A 25,214-nucleotide genomic window follows, 5' to 3' on the forward strand; every position below is an offset into this window, starting at 1 on the left:
TCTATCTATTTTTTCTTGACTCAATCACATATGTTTATACTTTTCTGGTTTATCCATATTCCACTTAGGCCAATATATATCTAGCAGTGCTGTCGGGACAGTGCTGATATAGCTAGACTTAAGGATATTGTTTCATGTAAGTTTAAGAGCATTCAATATTCAACACTTGATAATTTATTACTAATTTTTAACTTATCAATTTAAACCAGAAACTGAGCATTCTACATTTAATAAGAAGACTAACAGGGAAGCAGCCACACTCTCCAAGCACGATACAAAAAGATACTTCAAGGATCGTTTTGTAAATATTTAGCTGTAGTTTAATATAAATATCACTAATTCCTGGTGCACATATTTTCCAACCATCATTAAGTATTGGAAGCACAATTCTGTCAAACAGAGAGAGAGAGAGAAAAAAAAACGTTCATCACACGAGATTCAACAGGACATGAAACTTCCAACACAGATTTTTAGTTTTTAAAACTTCATTTATTCACTTTGTTAAAAAGAAGTCACCTCACTAAACTTGCTGTTGATTCAAGAGCATTGCTCAAAACAACGAAACAATTTCAGGCAAAATTTGCAAGTTCTAAGAAAGTAACTTCATGTTCTGAACAGGAACAAGGCTTCATAGTCATGGTGTGCACATTGATCATGACTATCCAACTAGGGTCACATTTTAAAGAAAACACATAAAAGCCTTGTAAAACTCAAACGCAGAAAACAAGCCTTTGTGGATAACAAGATTCAATATTTTCTTTAACATTTGTGTTTTGTGTGTGTTTTTCGTCAATATGCTATACTATTCTTTGTCTTTAAGCATTTGTATAAACAAACAAAAATCATAGTAAAAATTTGAATATGATGGCTAACACACTAAGCAAGCACAGCAGTAAATAAAACAGCAATAATCTGGCCTCATTCACTTCACTGAAACTGGAGTTTGCTCTCAGAATAAGTCTGATGTTAAAGCGACATGTCTGACAGTATTGTCAAATGTTATCAGTGAAACACAAACCTACACCCTTTGTTTTTAGTTTACAAACAGCAAAGACACATAAGATCTTAATTTTCATAACTTACACTATACACGCATAAAGAACTAATTATTCATCTTATGAAACAATTGTATTACAATCAAGAAAATTATCAACTTGCCATACCAGGACATTAAAAAAACATACAAACTATAGAGTACTTGTAATCGTCGTGATTGTGAAGCACTGATATTTCATGTTCTTGATGAGTAGTGTTCAAAACATAGTCACTATTATCACTATAATATTAGTATTATTGACAATAAAGAATTTTTAACGATTGTATTTTTTCTTGCTGTACCAGTTGGGAGACTGAATGACAGATGTTGTGTCGACTCCAGATGTTAGAGTTGAAAAACAGAGGCCACATCTCTAGATTTTCAGCTGACCATGGGTCTAAAATGTAACAGCAGAAATAAAAAAAACTGTGATTTTGATGGAGTAGTGTATATATTTCCACAACTAACTCCCAATCTTTAGCGGTAGCAAATTTTAGGGGGCACTGGCAGTAATTAAAATTAACAATTCTTGGTGTCAGGACCACTTAAATCAGACGAGATATGTTTTAAACGGTATGACTTTTGTCATGGGTGCACAGACAAGCGCCTGCACACACACACACGTGCAGACATTCAAAGACACATTAAATATTAACACTTGCCTGGTTGTTAAAGCTTTGTCCAAAAACTGCTTCCATCGGAGCTTTTGACAGAAACAAAATAAACTCATGCTTTAAATATGTATAAGTTGTACTAGGTATATATATATCATAGCATGACTCAGTCAATACAGACAAGAAGTAGACATTTAACTAGATGTAACTATCTCAGTAAACATGAGCAGTTAATATGAAGTATGAGAGTTTATTACTGCCTCACTATTCTGTACTGATTCCAGACAATCAGCCTTCTTAAAGTTTCCAGTAAATGTCACCCTGTCCCCCTGTTGTCAGGAAAGGTTGTTGACGAGATGTGCACACTATACTTCTAATTAAATTCCCCTTTGTGTAGCTAGTGTATTAGTTATATATGTTACTTAAACAGTTACTTCATATGTATACATCAGTTTTCAGATATTGGTTAAAAAAGCTCTTTCGTACAATATTAACTTTGTTTTTTTCAATTAACTACTACCGCTAAAAATACAACAAATGACAAATGAACTTTGCTAGCATACACTAACAGCTTATAATTATGCTCATTACAAAACATTTAGGGCTGTAAAAGAGATTTATTTATTTTCTAAATGCTTATATTATAACGATCATAGCAGGTGAAGATCGTGGATTATTTCATAAAGAAATGTTTTCCAGTTAAGTTATAACGTAATGTTTATAACTTATCTTGTTAAATTTTCTTTCAGGCTATTCGAAACAACAAAGAAATATACATTTTTGTACATTTTGCTGCTAAATAACTGGTAGGGACTGAGAGGTTAGTCTACGAATGTTCATCTCTTGGCAAAAAAAGAAAGGCTTTTCATGCCAGAAAGCTATAAAGCCCACAGAGACGAATACAAAATAGTTGGTTGTATTGTTGATGTCAAACAGTGTGACAAAGGTCTGTACAGGTAGTACAAGTGTTTGTGTTGTTGTTGATGTTGTCTTTGTCATCGTCATGTACAGAAGGAGATGCAGAAAGTAGTCTTACATTCACCGATGTTCGGCTCAGCACTTCTCTCGACACGACGAATGACGAAAGCTGAAAAAAGACAATTACGAATGAAATATTGTATTCATGCAAAAGAACAATTTCTTTCTCACCATACCCACACGCACAGATTGTGAACATATTTCTCATGGAGATGCAGTCAGGACAATAAATGATCGCTTAGCAACAAAACCGATTTACATCAATGAATAATAAAGCAATAACAAGGTGTTACTAAGCTATTATACTAAAGTAAATTAACTATCTATATAAATTAATTGAACCATGATATACAATTCTATCCTAACATATGGATAATCCGTTTGAAGGTGGCGAAGATGTTCAAACAGTAACAGTTTTTCTCACTTTCTACTGCATCCTCCTAATTGTTTATACCAATACACACCCAACTCATATTCAAGTCTTCGCCACTCTGCGTGTTTATCAAAGTCAAATGTTTTGTGAATTGTAATATAGTCAATAGTTATGACCTCATAGTCTAAACATAGAAGAAGATTAGAGAACAGTACCGTCATTCTCAGTCTGGCTCACACTTCTTCTTTGGCGAAGGATGGGTACCGCTGGAAAGAGTTGAGATATTTTCCTATATTATACCTGCTTACATCTTAAGTGTTGTAGCATAATGTAGCACAGTGAAGAGAACAGGCACACACAGTATTCCTCATATTTCAACACAACATTTTACATATGTGTACAATTGTCCATCTCTGTGAACACTATAACGATCAACTTTCTAAGTAGATTACTGACTGGCTTAAACTTTGATAGCATTAATTATGTATTGGTTAATAATTTCTGTAGTATGGTTGATAACAATTGCAGTTTAAAGAAAACCTACCGTAAAGCTGCGAAGAAAGACACTTCTTGCCGGTGGCGCCAGACGGAACGCAGATGAGGGCGCTGCCGCAGCCTCCGTTGTTGACAGTACACACATTAGGTGCTGAGAAAAACAAATGCACATCCGTGAAAATGATAGGAGTGCAAATAATTCTGTTTGCAAATTCTGCGACGAGGGGGCTCTAAAGTAATCATGGAAGTAATCACGTGCTTGGTATAATCAATGTGGTAATAACAGACTGTATTTTAATGTCCATGGATGAAAACAGCGACACATAAACATAGTACACCTCGCACGCACACACACACATGCACACATACACACTTTTGTCTGTATTTTGTTCCGAGACGATGACGATGTCGTTCATCCTTCCAACCGACTGAGCCATTGTCCTTCCACTGAATCCACTGGCAGCGATGAGCTGAATGTAGGAGCTCGTTGCTAGGTTTCTAAAGAATGTAAATAATACATTGGTACCAAAATTTTGATATTAACTTCTTTTCACGATCATAATAGCGAGGTGCTTAATATGAAAACTAGAGCATCTTAAATTTAATGCGCACTACGTTTGATGACAAAAGAAAAGCAACAACAAAAATCCAGTAATCACAAAGCTTTCACCTATCAGTGATTGTAGACCGTGAGTAGACAGATAAAATGTCGAAAGTACCTATTCACACATAACACCCTTGCTAATCGTGAGAGAAATGCACACGCCTTAGGAGGGATTTCTGTTATTTATCAAGAAACGAGGAATGAGAAAATCGCGCATTAATTACCATTTTTACCGCTAATGAATATTCATATTTGTTTTCACGTGTGTCTATAGAATGTACCCGACCACAACACGGATCCCAGTACAGTATTCCAGGGTTAAGACGTATTTCGAGATTTACTCCTGAATGTAGACAGTGAGGAGTAAGGGAGTGTGTGAGGGATCACAAGGTACGATTCGTTAAAATACATTATTGAATGCATTTGTACAGTTTGGTGTATGTAAGATAAACGAAAAAGATTGTTCTCTAAGGACTCAAGATACATTGTTTGAGCACAACACAATTTCAACTAATTCAAGCATGTTTATAAAGAGTAGAGATGGTGGAGTAACTTGCTGCGCACTGTTTCTTTGGAGTACATTAACCAGGATTTCTAAACTGGATCGACATTTACCTGAACATTGTATCCTGACGTTTTTAAAGAGGGACTGCGAATTACATCTTTGCTTGTAAAGTTCAAATTAAAATCAAAATGACTGTCTTCAGCGCTGCTGTGATAGTCTTAACATACAAGTACTTGGCGCAAGTGACAAGGAGTTAGGGTGGCTCGTATCTGTAGACAAATGATGCTTACCCTGCAGTGCCCCAGTCAGTGATGTAGAGGTTACTCTGGAAGTAGTCCATGCCGAAGAAGTGTGATCCTGGGTTTGCAAATATCACATTCCTACTCGTGCCATCCAGATTTGTCCACCCGATCTTGTCTGTGTAGGCATCTGCCCAGTACAGTCTCCCACCTGTGCACACCCACACACACAGTCACACAATTAAATGTACCGTGGCACTATATCTCCTCAAAAGCATTTAGAAGTTAACATTTCAAAAACAATGGAAAATGTTAGCTAAGTAAACAGACAATAAAGAAGATAATTAGGAAACAAGCAAACAAAACAAACAAGTAAATAAACAAAAAAAGCAAACAATAAAAAATATGTCTCACCTGCTTGGTCCAAAGACAGAGCGTTTGGCCAGACGATGTACTGAGATCCAGAGAGCAAAGTTTTTCGGTTGGTGCCATCGTAGTCTGCCCTCTCTATTTTAGGGACGGAGCCCCAGTCGCTCCAGTACATCACCCTACAGACCAGAAAACATCAAAATTATCAAAGACAAAAGCAAAGAAAGAAAGGCAGAAATTTCTTAAAAGTATTCCTAACTAGAAATATCCCAGATTACAAAACTAGTTATTTACCCGTTACGTTTGTCCAGCTCAATGTCTCTCGGGCGCTCGATTGCGGTTTTGATGATGGGTTTGTACTTATTGGTGGTGAGGGTGACTATGCTGATGACACTGTTGCCGGCGTCCGTAAATATGAGGAGTCCAGACAGATAGTCCACGGCGATTCCGTCTGGCACTGCGCCTGGAGAACAAAGATATTCTGAGGACTTGGACACTTACTGAGTGACAAACGACTTACTACACCATCCTTCTGATCTTCACCGCCTTTTGTCCCCACCTGTCGGGGTGTTAAACGCACATTCTTCACTTCCATTAAATCCATTAAAACACAAACACGTCCTCAAAAGTCCAGAGAGTTCTTCTCAAAACGACCGCATATTGTGTGTGTTTCCAAATGACACCCTAACTTTTGAGTACCCCGCTTTATATTTGTCCTGTTTTAGATCGCTATGGTGTGGTGTGAGACCTCATTTTTCTGAGACCAGCCTTTCTCTTCTTCGTGAAGCCAGGTATTCCTATTGCTATGAATTCGACAAAAGCACGAGTGTCAGTGTGTGTGTGGAGAGGGAATAGTGTGTTGGTGGGTGCGTACATGTGTTTGTACGCGCATATGTGTGGGGTAGTTTGCGGTGAGTAGATAGGTCTGTGTGTGCATATATATATATACGCGTGAGCATATTCAGTTTGTTTATTTCAGAATGTTTGGCAGATATTAAAGCAATGAAAAATGTCACACCTGGATAGCAACTAAGCATGAAGAATGATGTTATACATAAGCCACACTACGACAGACAGTATTTATCTGTCGTTTGTCTGTCAACTCATGCAAGTAAACATCATTTGATTGATAGCCACCATAGCTTGGCACAAAACTTTTTTTCGTCTATGGTTCGGTCGTCGGCATTTTTTGTTTTGTGTATGTTTTTCGACAGAATGTTTATTATTTATCATTTTGTATTGTCTGTTATGAAGGTTAAAAATGAAAGAAAAAATTCTACATCACACAGCCAATGGAATGCTGACAATACAGGGATGTGAAAACTTGAACAATGTAATTAAGACAGCACCGATGAGAGAGAGGGGATAGTGGGCAGATAAAGAAAGAGAAGTGGAGGCAATCTAGTTTATCTTCCCCTTCATGGCGGCGTCTCTCTTCTCGACCCTCCCCAAAGGCTGATAGACAGCAGGTAACCTGTGCAGCATTAACTACAAATAACTTGTCTAACCCTTTATTCTGACTAAAACATAAAGGGTAAGCTTTTAAAGACACTCGGCAGCGATTGTCATCAGTCTCACGAATTCTCCTCCTTAACAAAATACATCAAGTCAAAATACTAACGAGTATTAAAACTATTCCCTAATAGTTTCCTCACCTGGACCGAGGTTGAAGACCAGCCGGATGTCGCTGCCGTCCAGGTTTGCAGACCGGATGGTCCTCTCGGCCACATCTGACCAGTAGACGCGATTAGTCATCGGGTCGAAGTCGACAGCGACGGGGTTAAGCAGTCCACTCATGGGGAGGACGATGTTGCTGATGGTCGCCATGTCGATGCGCTGGATGGAGCGCAGACCCGTGTTGGCGATCAGCATGTACTGCTGGGGGATGACACCTGAGGACATGGTGAGTATCCTGATTACTTGCTAGCCAAACAAATTATTATTTCACTAATCACATGATCAGCAACTAGTGAACTGACATAGTCAGGCTGTGACAATGAAAATTCCAATGCTGATTTGAGGTATTTACAATGCAAAGTACGGGGTGGCTAAGAGGACTTACTTATGATGTAGGAAGCCTGGAAGCCAGCGCCAGTCACAGAGCCATCGGAGACAAATCTCACATGAAGGCAGTTGGAGAAGGACCTGACGACGGGTGGAAGGGAGGAGCCACAGTACGTGGCCATGAGCGGTGCAGTCAGAGAACAGCCGTCTCTTATCTGTGGTTAAAGGCAGGACCAGTAAAGTTTAAGACAACAACCTTTAGTTGGTCTTCTCTCTACCTTTCTCTCTTTCTTATTAGTATTCTTTAATATATTGTTTGCTTCGATTTTTTTTTTATCTTTCTCCCTATTACCCCTTAACCTTCTCAACTCTCAATTTCCTTTTCTCTAGCCCGAAAAATATGTCTACATTTTTGTTTTAATTTCTTGACGGCAATGTCGTTAATGTCCACTGATCCCTAACAATAATATTCACCGACACACGCATAATCTGAGCGACCAATCGGCTGTCGCCCTGATGACGTAAGCCTCTATTTTTGTGATAACGACGGCTGTAAGCTGTAAAGTGAACATAGATGAGGTTGTTAGTGAGGGAAGGAAACAGGAGACCTAGTGCTGAGCCCATCTACTGTCGACACTTTTACAGAATATTGTGTTTACTCAGTCTTAGCAGCGTTGGTATGGTGAGTGGTTGTACCCTGCTGGGTCATACATTTTGTACTGTGTTTAAAATATTTCAGTTAAGTTTGTCATAACACGTAAACTCCCCCATCCACACACACAGACACACAGAGCAACACACATCTGAACGTACTCCCGCACACAGAGACAAGATCAAATGACCTCTGACCTGAATGTAGTCGGTGTTACAGCCTGTGACCCCGGCCTGAGTACTGAAGCGAGAGAATGTTATGGATACTCTGCTGCCAGTCTGTGCAGTGAGGATATACCTACAATCTTGGTTATTCGGGTACGAAAACGGGTACGAGGGTGACGAGATGATGCCAGAGCTGGCGGTGAAGGTTCCGCCGCAGCCTAGGAGGGAAAAACAAACATGTTACTGCTTCATGAGAGTTTTTTAAAATGCTTCCATCTATACTCACTTTATTATACGCTCGCACGCACAAACACACGCGCACACACTAACGACTAAACTAACACACCATTTGAATATTCATTGGTCATGTGTTACCTTGACCATAAGCCCGGGTGATGAGAGCCATCACACAAAGCAGAAGAACGGTCGCCATCTTTAGAGTTTGTCTCGCTGTAAAAAGAAAAAAAATAAAGTAATTATTTTAAAATAAAGTGAGTTTATATAGCGCCATATCCCAGTCCGTTCGACCGGCTCGTGGTAGTTTATACAAATAATACACACACGGACACACGAAACATTATAACACCAAAATATTATTTATGAAATTATGTATGACATGCGTGGGTCTCATTTATAAAGTAAGGAAGATAAAAGATGAAAGTATTGAGCTTATGAATAAAGTCACTACAGAATCGATGTGACTAGGATGCACTTTTCATATAAAGACAACGACCCATGGGCTGGAGTTTTGGGCATGTTCAAGTTTTAAACAATTAAAAAAAGGTTAAACGATGAAATGATAGAAAACTAATATGCAAAAAAATACAAATAGAACATAATAAACTCCTGCCTACATCAAGTGTCAGTTCAGAAAAGTAGTAACATGTTAATGTCGGGATAAAAGTTGAGATTAAATGACTTTTAGAAATAGTCAAAACAGCACAGTTTATTTTTCTCTCTCTCTTACTTGCTCTTCGGCTTCAATCTTAAAACTTCCAAATACTTTTAATGACTATACTTACATGTCCACTTGAGCGTCAAGTGTAGGCGAGGCGAGCAGGGCTTCTTGTCTGTGATTCCTGTAGTCTTCTTGTCTTTGGCTCCAGAAGGCCGAGTCTTGCAGGTCCTCTGTAAAGGACGTCCTTAAATAAACCCAATCAGCCAATGGCAGAGCCGCAAAATCCTCGGATCCTGCGTGTGAAGAACTTCCTGCATCGCGACTCCGGGTATGGACACCTGTGCGAAGCACCTTATTGGATGTCAGGTTATCAACGGCCAAAGTCTTTACAATTCCAGGATCAAAGGCCGTGGACATTTTTTAAAGGAGGTGAAGCGTGCGGACAGGAGCCGGGGAAGTCCCGCTGACTTCATTTTTTTGTCAATTTTTTGTTTTAGGCATTCACACAGAGCTGTGATTTATAAAATAAAATAATGTATTGGAAGATGATTTCTAAACGTTTGGCAACAAAGCAGTGTTATTTTAGCAGGGATTTCTATCAGAATTTTCATACAGAAAACAGTAATATCTTTACTGAAAGGTAATGAATTTATAAGCCTTAAATATTTTTTGTCGTTTATTGTATTAGTATTTTTTAGTCCATGTATTTAGTCTCTTCTGTTCTGTTTACAAGCACCGCTTTTATTTTGTTGCAAAACTTTTTTCATACCAAATTCATTTTCTGACAAAAGTATAGCAGTTACAAAAACATCAGAGGTTGTAAGGAATTTATATAAAATTACACCCAAAAAATCACTAAAAAGTCCAACAGTTCTTTGCTTGTTTTTGTGAATGTGAATTCTCCCTCGCTAGTTAACTTATGCCCTCCATCAATCCCCCCCCCTTCTACAAGTGGTAACACTGCACCAGCTTTGGATGAAATAAATGGATTTTTTCTAACACTCCCTGGAATCCCGACAGACAGAAGTGAATCACATAAAACATCAGGGTAGCGCTTCACGGGGTGACTTCCTCATTTCTTCTCCTGCTTCGGGTTTCAGCGGGTAACCTCCGAAGCTTAGCACGGGGGAAGGATCGGAGGGAGCTTTTAATCACTTTTATGTGCAGTGTACATTAAAAATATTAGCTTGTAACTAAACAGCATTGTGCACGGGAACATTTTTCAGAAAAATCGCACTCGCAAGCACACACAGAGACACGTGCGCAAAACAAATAAAGTAAAAGATGACAGATTGATTTTAACATCCTTCACACTGTTACAATATGTTGCATTTAAAGGCTTAGTCACAATTTTATTGTCTACCTACCCCCATGTTTTACCTATAACAGCATACGTATGTATGTATGTCTCTTTTTTCTGTCTACTTGTCTGCTACTTCGTTTGCCTGACTCTCTACATGGGTAGACATCAAGCGGGTGAGGAATAAAAACGCAGCTGCGGGTGGAAGAAGGACATCCCCATCCAGTCACCCTACTTAACAGATATCTGGGTTTTAAAAAGGCTCTTAAAAGAAAACAAAACACTGCTAATCCAGATATTTTTCTGTTTTGAAAAGAAACTGTCAGTGCCCAGATTTATGTTTCTGAGAAACTTTTTTCAGGAAGTTCTTAGTGCTTTTGACCTGAAAGCTGTTATATAAAGTCGACTGCCAGCTGCAGTGACAAGCTAAGGACCCGTGAAGACGACACGCTAACAAAAACTACAAGTGATTTAATCATGCTTTTATTCCAACAATGCTTTGCGCGTGGTTTTTCCATGGTTTGGCATCGCGCTAAGACAATTAGGGAGAAGCAAAGATTGTTCCTCGATATCAGTATCAGGTATAAATCAGTGCTGAGATGAAATACGAGCCTTCAAAGACACCGATACCATCAGCATTGTCCTGCTGTTCTTTTAGAACAGGAAGATACTTGTAAAAGGTCACAAGTACAGAATGACGAACAAAAGGTCCTTTCTCACCCAGACACGCACACATGCATAATCTTCACTCTTTTTTCACACACACACACACACACACACACACACAGACAGACACACACGCGCGCGCGCACGCACTCACACACAGACAGACACACGCACGCGAGCGTGCACTCACACACACACGAAATATCCCCTCAAACTCCTGTTAGCTCTCTGAATAAGACCTCGATCACAAAACTTCCTGAAAGGTAAGCACTAAACGTTTCCAGTCTACTTTAGACATTTATTAAAGACTTCTTAATGACGATGTGCTATTTGAAAACAATTTTGGTATGTTTCTGATTATTTGTTATGATTGTGTCTACCTATGCTCATCGGCATATAAACTCGGAGAAAAGACATCGTTCCAAGCTCTGTAATTGTTGTGAATGACCCGAGGTGTCCTGCCATGGGTGTGTCATGTGTCAAGAGTAACACGTGAGGTCTATGTCACCTAAGCACTATAACATGATGTGACTTCTATGTACAAGTACTCCATATATAATCCAATTCTTCCATATGTGTTGATCGTTGATTTAGTTCTTCCTTCGTGCGTCTCGCCTCCACTGTTCTGGTCCTCGGAGGCCGGCGAGATGCGATCCACCTTCTGGACACTCACTACCTTCTCTGGCATCACGGTGCCTGACAGAGGCTGTCACATTTTCTACGGGTTTCCACCTTATTGGCTGCCTTCTTAATTTTAATCTTCATTGTCCCATTCCCATTATCTTCTTCAAGTCATTATTTCAATGAGAGCTACTCTAGTGGTGCTAACAACATAGAGGACATCATTCCACGTTTGATGTTGGCTTCTCGGGAGACTAGACGAGTGATTCATGAACCAGAATTCAAGCACCACATTTTATATTTACTCCCTCTACGCATCTGGAGGTCGTCTACCTTTGTGTCCTCGACCTATCCTGCCGAGTGACACACTTGACCTACCCGACATCAAAAGTAGGTGGAATGAGGGCTCAGTGAATCTGTAGCAAGGAGGGGGTCCTACTGAGAGGGGCACAGAATAACTCCGACCGCCACTCCTTCGCCATTGTTGTGTCTGATTCTGCTGTCGCAACCAGGTTATTATATGTAGGTCGGTTTACCTGTGGCAACATCCAATCAGCAGCCAGCAGAGCGCTAGACGGAAGTCGGGGGATGAGCCTATACGGGTGGCTGGGTTCGTCTCTCTCTGTGGGTGTCTTACGAGCTTCTCGAGTTCAGCTTCATTAACAGTGAGAAAGCCATTTAAATCAAAGAGAAGTTCTTAGCACCTTTCACAGTTTGTTGTTCTTGCCGAGGTAGCATTCGCTGAATAATTGACGAAATACTCTCATTAAGACTGGTCCCAGTTTAGTCTGTGTATGTGTCAAATAACTACCCAATTACTGAACAATTTATAAACAATTAGCGTTGTGTACTTTGTTTACATCTGTTTGAGCCGGCGATGACAAACACCAGATACAACTCAAGGTATAACAACATGAACCTTGAGAGGAAAGTTATCTTGGAACTGAAACTAGTCAGACCCAAGGTGATAAGAACTGGTAGTAGGATTGCGAAACAGAAACAAAATTTAGAATCAGCTGCTTGTCAAATCAGCGGGAGAGGAAGCTGAAGAGTTGTTTATCAATGCAGCTAGCCAGAGAGGACGAGCGGATTTCTGTGCTGTGTCCACTAAATATTTGTAAATACATTATTCATTATCAATAGGTATTATTATTTTTTTAGCAAAACTTTATCAATTTCATGTTTAAGGACAAAATCATATAATGCTTAACATATGATATGTACCTAAGCACACAGACAGACAAAGAGAGAGAACCGTTCATGACACAAGGATTCAACAGGACATAAAACTTCCAACACTGATATTCTTTTTTTAAAATTGTATTATTAAGACTTTGGCAAAAGGAAATTATACAAAGAATAAACGAAAGAATACTTCATCGGCCACAGTTTACTGTAAGAGACAAAGTTCCAAAGCAACAGCCCAGGTCACATGTTGCACACTGGAATGAGGACAAAGCAAAGACTAACATGGATGTTTGTAGTTCAAGAAGATTCTGGAGTCACCTCGCTGACCAAGATGTTAATTTACGGGCATTGCTATTTTATTCGAAACTACAAAAAATTTTCAAGAAAATTTCCCAGTTCCAAGAAAGTAACCTCATATTTTTAACAGAAATAAGGCGCCATAGTCACTGTCTCACATTGGTCATTGGCCATCAAACTACAAAACAAATTAGAATTCAAAGAAAATGCATGAAAGCCTTGTAAAACTTGTACGCAAAAAAACAAGCATTTTCTAATGACAGATTACATATTTCCGTGAACATCTATGTTTGCTTTTGTGTATATGTGTGTGTAATTGCATGTAAATGTGAGTGTGTATGTATGAGTGTATGCATGGTGTCAGTGTGTGTGTTTGTGTGTGTGTTTGAGCGAATACGCTCTCCTGTTCTCTTTGTCTTCTCTATAATGAAAAATCTAAAATTAATATTAAAAATGTCAGTATGAGGACAAACACACTAAGCAAACGCAGAAGCAAATAAAACAACAAAACTCTGTCCACACCTCATTGAATCTGGAGTTTGCTCTGAGAATAATTCTGATGTTAAATGACATGTCTGACAATACTGTCAACAGTTAGCAGCGAAACACAGACCTACACCCTTTGTTTTAGGAAACAATTGTATTATGATCAAGAAAATTATCAACCTGCGATACAAGGACAGTAAAATAAATTATAGACTACTAGTAATCGTCGTGATAGTGAAGCACGGATATTTCATGCTCTTGATGAGTAGTGTTCAAAACATAGTCACTATTATCACTATAATATTAGTATTCTTGAAAATAAATATTTTAACGATTACATTTTTTCTTGTTGTACCAGTTGGGAGACTGAATGACAGATGTTGTGTCGACTCCAGATGTTAGAGTTGGAAGAACAGAGGCCACATCTCTAGAAGATTCTACTCGCCGATCTTCAGACTACCGATGGTCTGAAATATAACAGAAAAAAACTGTGATAGTTGGCAAGTAGTGTCTACATTTCCGCGGTTAAACCACAATCTTTAGTTTAGGAAAAACTGGCGATAATTAACATTAATCAATCACAGGTGTCTCTACTACTTAATTCTGATGGATATGTTTTAAATGGTTTGATTTCTGACATGGATCCACGGACAAACGCCTGCACACACACACACACACACACACACGTGCAGACATTCAAATACACTAAGTACTAAGATATATTATTATATATTAGTACTTACATCATTGTTAAAGCTTTGTCCAACAACTCCTTCCACGAAAGCTTTTGACAGAAACAAAATAAAGACGAGTTGTAAAATTGTATAATGTGTACGAGGTGTATAAATATTTCTTAGCATGACTCATGTTTGAGTAGTTGTTGATGTTGTCTTGTCCAGGAAATACAAGTGTTTGTGTCGTTGTTGATGCTGTCTTGTCCAGGAAATACAAGTGTTTGTGCAGTTGTTGTTGTTGTTGTTGTTGTTGTCTTTGTCATCGTCATGTACAGAAGAAAAGCGCGGAAAGTAAAGTCTTACTATCATCAGTAAACTCCTCGGCACTTCTTTCGACACGACGAATGACGAAAGCTGAAAAAGAAAATTACAAATGAAATGTTGTATTCATGCAAAAGAACAATTTCTTTCTCACCATACTCACACTCACAGATTGTGAACATATTTCTCATGAGATGTAGTCGAGACAAATGATCGCTTAGCAACAAAACCGATTTACATCAATGAATAATAAACAATAACAAGATGTTACTAAGCTATTATACTAAAGGAAATTAACTATCTATATACATTAATTGAACTATGATAATTAGTTCTATCTCAACATGTGGATAATCCGTTTGAAGGTAGCGATGATGTTCTAAGAAAACAGTTTTTCTCACTTTACAATGCATTATCCTGTTTGTTTATACCAATACACAACACACTCGTTTTCAAGTCCTAGCCATTTTTCATATTTATCAAAGTTAAATGTTTTGTGTATTGTAATATAGTCAGTAGGATGTACATCAAGGTCTAAACATAAAAAAGATTAGAGAACAGTACCGTCATTCTCAGTCTGGCTCGCACTTCTTCTCTTGCGGAAGAGGTATACTGCAAGGAGTTGAGAAACTTGATTATGTTGTTCCTACCTCAATCTTAATTAAGTGTTCTAACATAAAGTTTTAGTCCTTGTTACTACTCTAGTAGCATATGGCCGCAACAACACAAGCATAAGTGATACAGTGAAAAGAACATCCACACACTATTTCTCATATTTTCACAAACTATTTTACATGTTTGTACGTTTGTCCATCTCTGTCAAAAATATCATGATCAATTTTCAAGTAGATTACTGACTGGTCTAAACTTTGATATTATCCATGAATTATTTATTAATGTCTCTAGTTTGAATAAACAAATTACTGTGTGGGTCAAACCTACCGTAGGCGTCCGGAGAAAGACATTTCCTGGTGGTGGCGCCAGCCGGGACGCAGATGAGGGCGCTGCCGCAGCCTCCGTTGTTGACAGTACACACATTAGGTGCTGAGAGCAGTAAACAAACAGTACAAATAAGGCTGGGTGTCAGAATTATTTAACTTCTGCAATTTCTGTGATTGTTTGTTATGTACTCTTGAGTTAATTATGATTGCTGGAGTAAAGAGAAAAAAGAAATGCTTGGTGTATGGTACTGATGGATCCTAGCAGTAGGTTAGTAAATGAATTAATGAAAGCGTACGAAAAAACACTTCTAAAGGCAGACACACACACTTACACAATCTCTCTTTCTCTTTCTCACACACACACCTTTGTCTATGTATTGCTCCGCGACGATGACGATGTCGTTCATCCTTCCAATAGTCTGCGCCATTGTCCTTCCGCTGAATCCATTGGCAGCGATTTGCTGAATGTAGGTGGTCGTTGCCAGATTTCTGAAGTATGTAAATAAGGATGTTAGCCTTTGTTTTTTTGCCAGATCATTACCTCAGAGTGAGGTAGAATCGTTTTCTTGTATACTAGCTTCACCAGAACTTCCAGTAAACAAGTATCTTTCATCTGTTAGACAGGTTAGAATAATTAGATGGAGCTAATCTACTCTAAAACATCAGCGACACCAACCCCCTGCATTCCTCTTAGAAAAATTCGAACTCAGACTAACGGTTGTCGCTAGTTTTGGTGTGAATCTGTCTTCCTATATGCTGCAGACATCCAGCAGAATTCTTTTACCCTGGGCAATAAAGTGAGCGGGAACATAACTACTATATTTACATCCAGGAAACATAACCTGTAGGTAATGTACCCGATCACAACAGGTGTAAGTATACAACAACATTTCAATGATGCACGACTTTGTGCGCTCATTCACAAATATTCTTAGAGTATAGATGTTCTAGTAACTCGTTATTAACCCTTTGTTTTGGTTTTATTGACAAGGATTTTTCAGCTGGGAGGAGAGTTGACTGAGCACTGTAGACTGATGGCTTAAACAGGCTCTTCACTCTCAAATTTCTTCTTGTGTGTGTGTGTGGTACCCGTTTTAGCAGCACTGATGATGCAAATAATGAGTCATCTGTCGTATCATGTGACAAAGCTAGTACAAACAAACTCAAAATGTTTTAATCATATTGACTAGTTTTGCTATAACATTGCTGCCAGAAACATTTGTGCTCAGATGGTCTTCACAAGGAAGTGCTTGGCACAGGTGACAAGGGTTAGGGTGGCTCACATCTGTACACAAATGATGCTTACCCTGCAGTGCCCCAGTCAGTGATGTAGAGGTTACTCTGGAAGTATTCCAGGCCGAAAAAGGTTGACCCCGGGTTATAAAATGTCACAGTCGTTAATGTACCATCCAGAGTAGTCCACCCTATCTTGTCTGTGTAACCATCTGCCCAGTACAGTCTCCCCCCTGTGGGCACCAAACAAATAACACACACACAAACAAACAAAGAGAACACATTACCGCGTGCAAACATACAGACATGCACGTTCAAACAAATGACTGTATGGCAACACAATGTCTCCTCAAAATCTTTTAGGAGCTTTCACTTTATGAAACAGACAATAAACCTTAACAGAGAGACAAATTATTGCAAATACAGAGGGTACGTTAATATTACAGGCTGACAAATATTCAATGTATATATTTATAGTCAGCGTACCAACTCAGTCAAAAGAAAAATAAAAACATAATCACCTTTTAGGTACCAGAGGTAAAGCATTAACTATCATCTAAACAATATCAATAATTGCAAAAGGGCAAGTAACAGAAAAAAGTATGAATTAAGTAGTCAATACAAAAATGAAACAAAGAAAAAATTGAACAAAGAAAGGAGAAAATAAACAAACGAACAAAGAAAAACAACAAATAAAGAAATAAACAAACACAGTAACAATGTCTGACCTGCTAAGTCCAAAGCCAGACCGTTTGGCCAAACGATGTACTGAGATCCTGAGACCAGAGTCTTTCGGTTGGTGCCGTCGTAGTTGGCCTTCTCTATCTTAGGGACGGAGCCCCAGTCGCTCCAGTACATCACCCTACAGACAATAGAAAGCCACAATGGCTTAGGTTCACAACAAACAAAACAAACAAACAAACAAAAGTCCTGTCTGTATTTCTATACCTTCTGCTCCCTCTTAAACATGTTTACATAGATACAAGAGAATGAAGATAACATGTGATGTTTGCCGCCGGATAAAACATCGAGGAGAACCTGACCTGACATGTCCAGCCTCTTCCCCACTTTCTCCTCAGAATGAAAGAAAGAAGCAAGCACGGACAAAAAAAGACACAAGTGAAAAGATAAAAAAAGAAGTATTTCCAAAATAAAAGTATCCTAGATTACAAAACTAGTCGTTTACCCGTTACGTTTGTCCAGCTCAATGTCTCTCGGTTTCTCGATGGCGGTTTTGATGATGGATTTGTACTTATTGGTGGTGAGGGTGACCATGCCGATGAGACAGTTACCGGCGTCCGTATACATGAGGAGTCCAGACAGATAGTCCACGGCAAGTCCGTCTGGCACTGCGCCTGGAGAACAAAAGTAATTTGAGGACCTGGACACTGTTCTTAACTAACGACTGTCCTCTACAAGCACTCAGAACTCGATGAGTTCTCATCAACACAACTAAATATTTGTGAGTCTTCAAATGACACTCTATGCATGGTTGTATTTGTCCTAATCCACTGACTGGATCGTCGCGTGTACATCTACATGTATTCTGGCATCAACAATATAAACGCTACACTTTCTGAGAAACATCAATAGCAATTGTCACCACTAGTCCGAAATTCAAAAGCAGAAGAAATCATTAATAGTAGAAAAAACATCGTTGTTAGGAACACCTTTGTTAGAAAACCAAAATGCCAATCACTTTTAGTATCAAAACTATTTGGTGATGGACCCACTCACCTGTACCGAGGTTGAAGACCAGCCGGACGTTGCTGCCGTCCAGGTTAGCAGACCGGATGGTCCTCTCGGCCACATCTGACCAGTAGACACGATTAGTGATCGGGTCGAAGTCGACAGCGACGGGGTTAAGCAGTCCACTCATGGGGAGGACGATGTTGCTGATGGTCGCCATGTCAATGCGCTGGATGGCACGCAGACCCGTGTTGGCGATCAGCATGAACTGCTGGGGGATGACACCTGAGGACACGGCGAGCATCCTGATTACCTGCTAGCCAAACTAATTTACACTTCAGCAATCACATGATCATTTCCTATTGCACCGGCATAGTTACACTGTGGAAATAAAAATAACAAGTTCTTTCGAACTTAAGTGCTTGTCAACGAATTGAAAACCTACCAGTTTAACATCTATTCCCCCCCAAAAAAAAAAAAAAATAAAATAAATAAATAAAATAAAAAAATTAACTTGAGCCATTTTTCTATATGAAGAATATTATTGTAAAGAAATGAAACTTTTCTGTATTTAAGAAATGACACAACTCAGTGAAAAACTATTTTTGTTTTAATTATGTTTCGTACAGATGTGAGAAATTTAAAGTGTAAAGTAGGACGTGGCTGTGTAACAACTTACTTATAGAGAAAGTAGCCTGAAAGCCATAGCCAGTCACAGAATAATCGGTGTGAAATACGATGTACATGATGTTGGAGAAGGACCTCACGACGGGCGGAACGGCGGTGCCACAGTAGGTGGCGATGTGAGGTGAAGTCTGAGAACTGCCGTCTCGGAACTGCGGTTACATGTAGAGAAGTACAATTTAAAATCACAAGTCACTTTTTCTCTATTTCTCTAGTTCTATATATATATAGTCTTTTTTTTATCTCTGTCTTTTCCTTCGAGATTCGCTCTTTTTTATTTTCTTCGTCTTTCTCTTTTATTTCCTCAAGTCCCATTATTCTTTCACCTTCCAGATTCTGATTGTCCTGTCCTCTAACACGAGCAATATGTCTAATAGTCTCTACATTTTGTTTTTTTATTTCTTGACGGGATGGGAAATTTAATTTACATCTTTACTGTCCACCGATCGCCGTGAATGATATTCCCCAATCCACACATTATCATAGCTCTCCTATTGGCTGTCGCTCTAATGACGTAAGCGTATCTTCTCGTGACGTCAGAGTTTTTGGTTGTTGGAGTTGGAGGTTTGTGAATTGAAGGTAGAAGACAGTTGTTACTAAGTTACTAAGGGCTGGTATTTAACAACTAGTGCAGAATTCGTCTACAGACCTCTCACTCACAGAATAGTGTGTATTTACTGGACTGTCGGTGTGACCTTTAACCTTCTGAAGACTATTTTTAACAGTTTTAGAAATGTTTCATCTAAGCTTATCATACTGCATGTGCATGCGTGAACACAACACACACACTCACACACACTATATATATAATTATATAAATAAACTAATTCAGAGGGGAGATAAAATGACCTCTGACCTGAAGGTAGTCTGCGCTACAGCCTGTAGCCGATTCAAGATTGAAGACAGAGACTGATACGGTCACTCGACTGCCAACTGGTCCAATGAGTAGGTAGCCACAGTCTAGGTTATTTTGGTACTGAGACGGGTAGGAGGGAGACGAAATGATGCCAGAGCTGGCAGTGAAGATTCCTCCACAACCTAGGAGGGGAACACAAACATGTTACTGCGCCATGAGAGTGTGTTACAATCCATCCACTCCATCCATACTCACTTGCATACACGCTTGCACGCACGCACGAATGCAGACACTCACTCTGATGACTAGAGGGGCACACAGGTAAAATAGTAGATGTTTGTGTGTTACCTTGACCGGAAGCCTGGGTGATGAGCGCCAGCGCACAAAGCAGAAACATGGTCGCCATGGTTACACTGTGTCTCGCTGCAAGAGTTCAAGAATTAAATTGTGAAATTATGTATGATGTGTATAGGTCTTATCTACAAAGTAAGAGTATACAGGTAGCTGGTGTGTAAGACGGTAATTCAAAATACAGTAGATACATTTCTTGAGCTGATTAATGAAGTCGATATAACATTAACTAATGAAGTGAAAGTGATGGACAGAAATGATACAGGCTACAAATATTTTTAAGAAATGTTTATTGGCTTGTAGATGGTAGATGAGATGATTCACGAAGTAAACATCTGATACATAATAATGCATCCATAATCCAGGAAACGATGGTAAGGTAGAGAATAACATTTACAAGGGAATATAACATTGTTATGTGACAACAACACGTCACGTCAGACGCAAGTGCACCTGTGTGTGTGTTTGTAAGTGTGTGTGTGTTTGTGTGTGTGTTTGTAGGTGTGTGTGTGTGTGGGTGTGTGTGTGTGTGTGTTTGTAAGTGTGTGTGTCGGCGTGTGTGTGCTTGTGTGTAATTGTGTGTTTGTAAGTGTGTGTGTGTGTGTGTGCTTGTGTGTAATTGTGTGTTTGTAAGTGTGTGTGTGTGATGGTGTGTTTGTAAGTGTGTGTGTGTAGGTGGCTTGTGCTTCCTGTACGTGGCCGGCCTGTTGTTGGGTGTGCGCCCGTAGATATGGAGAATCCATCTCTCCGCGTTTTTCTGACAGTTTTCCTCCAGAAACGGTCAGCGCCGCACGTGCGGGAGGATGTCAGACCGAAGCCTTGGCAGCCGGTGTTTTTCTGTCAATCGCCCTGTGACCACCTGTCTCATTTTTTAGGGCGGGGGATCCGCACTTTTCTAGTCTGTAGGGCCCTGATATGCGGGTGGAAGTGCGGGTGAAAAGGTGTTTTTTTTTTTGGTCTGAATAACTATGTTATTCAAAGTCAGAGTGCGAGACAAGTTACTTCACCTGTTCGCTTACAACTGTGATATCCGGGTCACGGCCCCTGTCGAGTGCAACCGTTTTTTTTATTGTTGCTGTTGTTGCTTTTCCTTGTGTGGGTTTTGAATGAAGGCTTAATAGTCTCGTCGTCTTACATATTATATAAGGACGCTTTTTGGAAACGTTTAGCTAGGAGCTTGACCTGGAGCAGGTTTTGTGAGAGCCACCTGTCGATGAACAATTGTATGGAATGCTCTATCTACAGGCTTCCTTTTATTCTTCTTCTCTTTCTGTTCCTTTGCCTCCATCTTTATCCTTACTTTCCTACATGTCCATCTACACCCGCCACTACGTCAAGATCCCCAACTGTCCACCCGTCCACCATGCACCAACATCCCCCTGTCAGGGCTTGGACACGTGACCCTGCGGTACCCCTGATGGTTCAAGCATTCCTGCGGAGCTGCGAGGGTTCGAGCCTGCTAGCCGGCGTCCACGTGACCAACGGACTGCTCAGTTTTCGCATCTGCGGAGGGACCCGGGGAAGGTGTGCCTGGACGAGAGGAAGGGGGGTCAGCATGTGTGCATGAGACATTTTATTAGCAATTTTTTGTGTGTAATATGTTTTTTGAACCGTTCATTATGTCTTTGTTATTGCTGGGTGGTGTTTGCTCACCTGCGATTCAACAGGAAAGTGGCGAGCCGTCTGTGGCCGAGCGAGTGTGTTTGTGTGTTTGTGTGTTTGTGTGTTTGTGCCGCTTGAGTGGTTGTGAGCCTGCACTCGGCGACCTCGAGGACGGTTACGCGACAGTAAAGAGCTACAAAATCGCGATTTCTTTTATTACTATTAATTTTTAGTGACAAGACTGCTTATGGCAGAACTTTCCAAAACCCAGTCTCCAAATGTTTATGGCTTAGAGAAATAGCCATCAGACATTGACTTAGTGTCAGCGACAGTATGTGATTGTGCGCGTAGCTGTTGCTGAAACATCTTTACATACAAATTAATACAATAATCCATTCAATCATCCTAACCGATTCAGTTTTTTTCCTGCTGTGATCGATACATGCTGGCAGTTGAACCTGTTCTGGTCTCAAACAACGGTTTACGACAGTTAGCTTGAAGGCTATATCGCGCCGCACCTGTAATTAACAGGTGTTGCATCCTCGCTCCTAGCTTTGCTACTAATGCTAGTGACCACGTGGTATGTTAGGTCCGCAGTGCATTTACTGTACAACGAGAGGCAAACATTCTGTTTCCTCCCTTTCATGGCAAAAGTCAAACGACTTGACCACGAAGCTGCCACCATCTCCTTAACAAAGATGTAGTTTTGGATGGTAGTGGTAAGTTCAGACTTTAGGTTCGTGACATAAAAGAAGTCTTCTGTTGTCAGTCTTAAATTCTTTCTTTCATTTCTCTTTGATGTTTAACTTGAACTCATGCACATACACATTCTTAAAAAATCTAAATACTTTAAATCAATAAACTTACCTGTCCACTGATCGATATGCTCACCTGTCCAGTTGACCATCAAGCAAGGGTTCTGTGAGAAGGACTTCTTGTCTGTGATTGCAGCAGCCTTCTGGTCTTTGGCTCCACAGACCCTTGTGGTCCTTAAATAAAACCAATCAGCCAATGGCAGAGGCGCAATATCGTTCAATACTAACTTTGTTGTGTCACAGTACTTCCTAGCAACGCGACACCTGGCGGGAGACCAGTTCGGCGCTTATCCATTGGCTAGGAAAGCCATAATAAACAAGGTCTTTAGAAATGGAGGATAATAACACAGGGTGGAAGGGGGAGAGGACAGGAGTCCTGACACTCTGAAGCGAATTCATTAGAGTTTAGTTTCTTGGAGTCATGCCCACAGAGTTCTGCTTTATTTATTATAATAATATGAAGATAAATCCTGAAACTTTGACAAAGTAAATCACTATAAATTTCAAAGTGTGAGCTTCTAAGCCTCAAAATTAAAACACTTTTATTAGATAATATTAAATTTTAAAAAAACTCTGTAGCGTTTCTGTAGGTTTTGTTGCTGTCTCACTTTCTATTTCCCAATACCTCTTTTATTTTGTTGCAAAAAAATACAGTTTAGGGCCATTATAAGCCGCGGTACAGTAATCAGCGAATTCGCATAATCCACGCGAAATGCTTGGATCCCAATTTCTGGACACGGACCTGGACATGGCTCTCAAACACTCGAGACAAGTATTGACATGTCGGTTTGGCATGTCCAATGTCCGTGATTGACATGCTGTCATTATCACACATTTGCCTGTTGGCTTATAACTTCAAAGAGATATTTCTAGAAGATCAGTCTTTTATTTATAAATAAACAATAAAATAACTTACAATGAAATTCAAATGTTAATCTGTTTTATCCACGCTGAGTGCCAGCGCTTTGGAAGCCGCCATTGTAAACTTACAATGCTACACGGTTAAGACAAAGGATTATGATCAAGAAAACATTCATTTTTTATTATTTATAGTAATTTATGCATTATACAAAAATATTTGATCCACGGACCACCTAAGCCGCGGTGGAGCAGTTCGGACCCAAATCACCGCGGCTTGATGGTCCTACACTCCCAAATAACCATGCTAATAAAGCATAGGGATGACCAACTAATTTATGAAGAATTTATCTAAAGATACACAACAGAACTTATTATCTCTTATTATTAACTCTTCTTTGCTTATCTAGGAGCTAGTGCATGCGTCCTGCAAGTAGAGTAGGGATTTGTTGTTTGTTCTGTTTTGTTTCTTGTTTAGTTTTTAATGTGAATGTTTTCTCCACTCTCTACCCTGCACTTTTCATTCGACCTGAAGAAATGTAGTAAAGGGAGGACAAAGAAAGAGAGATGAACTGGAGGACATCGCAGACAGTGTTACTTCCTCGTTTCTTCACCGACGAATCAGAGCTCGGGTCTCAGCGGTGTACCTCGCGTGCACTTTTGGAAAGTGAAAGGAGGTAAAGGGTCGGAGTGATAGAAGGAAAAAAGAAGATAATGATTACAACGACGATATTGATAATAAATATTTTATTATTATGTTATTATTATCGATATCGTCGTCGTTGTCGTTGTCATCATTATCTTGTTTGGGGAATAAACCCGAATATGTGCTTTTTGCACAAATGTCAATCTCCCTTCTCTGTCATGTCACTCAGTTATTCGTCCTTTTACTTGTACCCGTCCTTTGGACAGAGGATATTGAGACTGGTTAGAACGCTGGTTTCTAAAGCGAGGGACCCGAGGGTTCAATACCCGAGCAAAACAACGAACTTTCCCCTGTCGTCCCAGTTGGCGGATATGGGTAGCTGACTCCACACAGGATTGGGGAGAGTAAAGCCGCTAGAGAGAAGACAGGGGCCACGAGAACAGGAAGGTCTCTGACCCCTCACTCCTCAAAGACCTCAAAATATTAGGCGACGACTTTTACCTTTTCTTACCTGTCGTTTGGGGGAGCATGTGGAGAGGAAAGGCCTGCCACTCACACCTGTTGATTACCATAGCAGGTTATTGCACAGGACGAGAAAATGAATCTTTGATGTTGGCAAGGAAGGTCTTCCTCTCGCCACCCCGGTGTCCAACACCCTTCAAAGTACCCTAAAGGACACTCTTCGACAAGGTGTCGAGCCAGGTCACGTGACCTAAGCAGATCAGCTTCATTTGGACATTTGCATGTAGAGGTTCCTGGTGTCCTACGAGTGTCACTACCGTGCTGCCTACAAAGTCGTTGGTTCTGTCTTCTCTATATGCGATCCACAGGACCTTCCTCCGGCACTTGTTCTCAGTTATCTATATTATCATCTCCATATCGGCGAGCAGAGTTCAAATTCTACATCCGTAGAGCAGGATGGGTGCTACGAGGGATTTGTACACATTGTCCGATGTAGTAAAGGTGATGTGGCTGTGCCAGATGCTCTACAGACGAGCTATTGTTACTGCTGTTGTTGTTGTTGCTGCTGCTGCTGCTGCTGTTGTTGTTGATGA

At 39.9% G+C, this 25,214-nt stretch overlaps 1 protein-coding gene across 1 annotated transcript; it reads right to left on the bottom strand.

The window, feature by feature from the left end:
• Positions 1 to 479: 479 nt before the first annotated feature.
• On the bottom strand, positions 480 to 22,860 carry LOC112556050 (low-density lipoprotein receptor-related protein 4-like). The gene is made up of 28 exons (XM_025224663.1): positions 22,708 to 22,860; positions 20,236 to 20,310; positions 19,888 to 20,069; positions 19,027 to 19,183; positions 18,396 to 18,632; positions 17,845 to 18,013; positions 17,387 to 17,520; positions 16,732 to 16,891; positions 15,790 to 15,914; positions 15,427 to 15,528; positions 15,049 to 15,096; positions 14,527 to 14,577; positions 14,233 to 14,273; positions 13,950 to 13,956; positions 9,056 to 9,175; positions 8,409 to 8,483; positions 8,067 to 8,251; positions 7,276 to 7,432; positions 6,869 to 7,105; positions 5,508 to 5,676; positions 5,259 to 5,392; positions 4,896 to 5,055; positions 3,870 to 3,994; positions 3,546 to 3,647; positions 3,217 to 3,267; positions 2,687 to 2,737; positions 1,699 to 1,739; positions 480 to 1,433 (listed from the first exon to the last, which is right to left on the bottom strand). The coding sequence occupies exons 1-28, from the start codon at positions 22,745 to 22,747 to the stop codon at positions 1,410 to 1,412; spliced, it is 3,159 nt and encodes a 1,052-aa protein (XP_025080448.1). The 5' UTR covers positions 22,748 to 22,860; the 3' UTR covers positions 480 to 1,409.
• Between the last annotated feature and the right edge of the window lie 2,354 nt (positions 22,861 to 25,214).

Source organism: Pomacea canaliculata, linkage group LG2 (assembly GCF_003073045.1).
Source record: "Pomacea canaliculata isolate SZHN2017 linkage group LG2, ASM307304v1, whole genome shotgun sequence".
Lineage (NCBI taxonomy): Eukaryota > Metazoa > Mollusca > Gastropoda > Architaenioglossa > Ampullariidae > Pomacea > Pomacea canaliculata.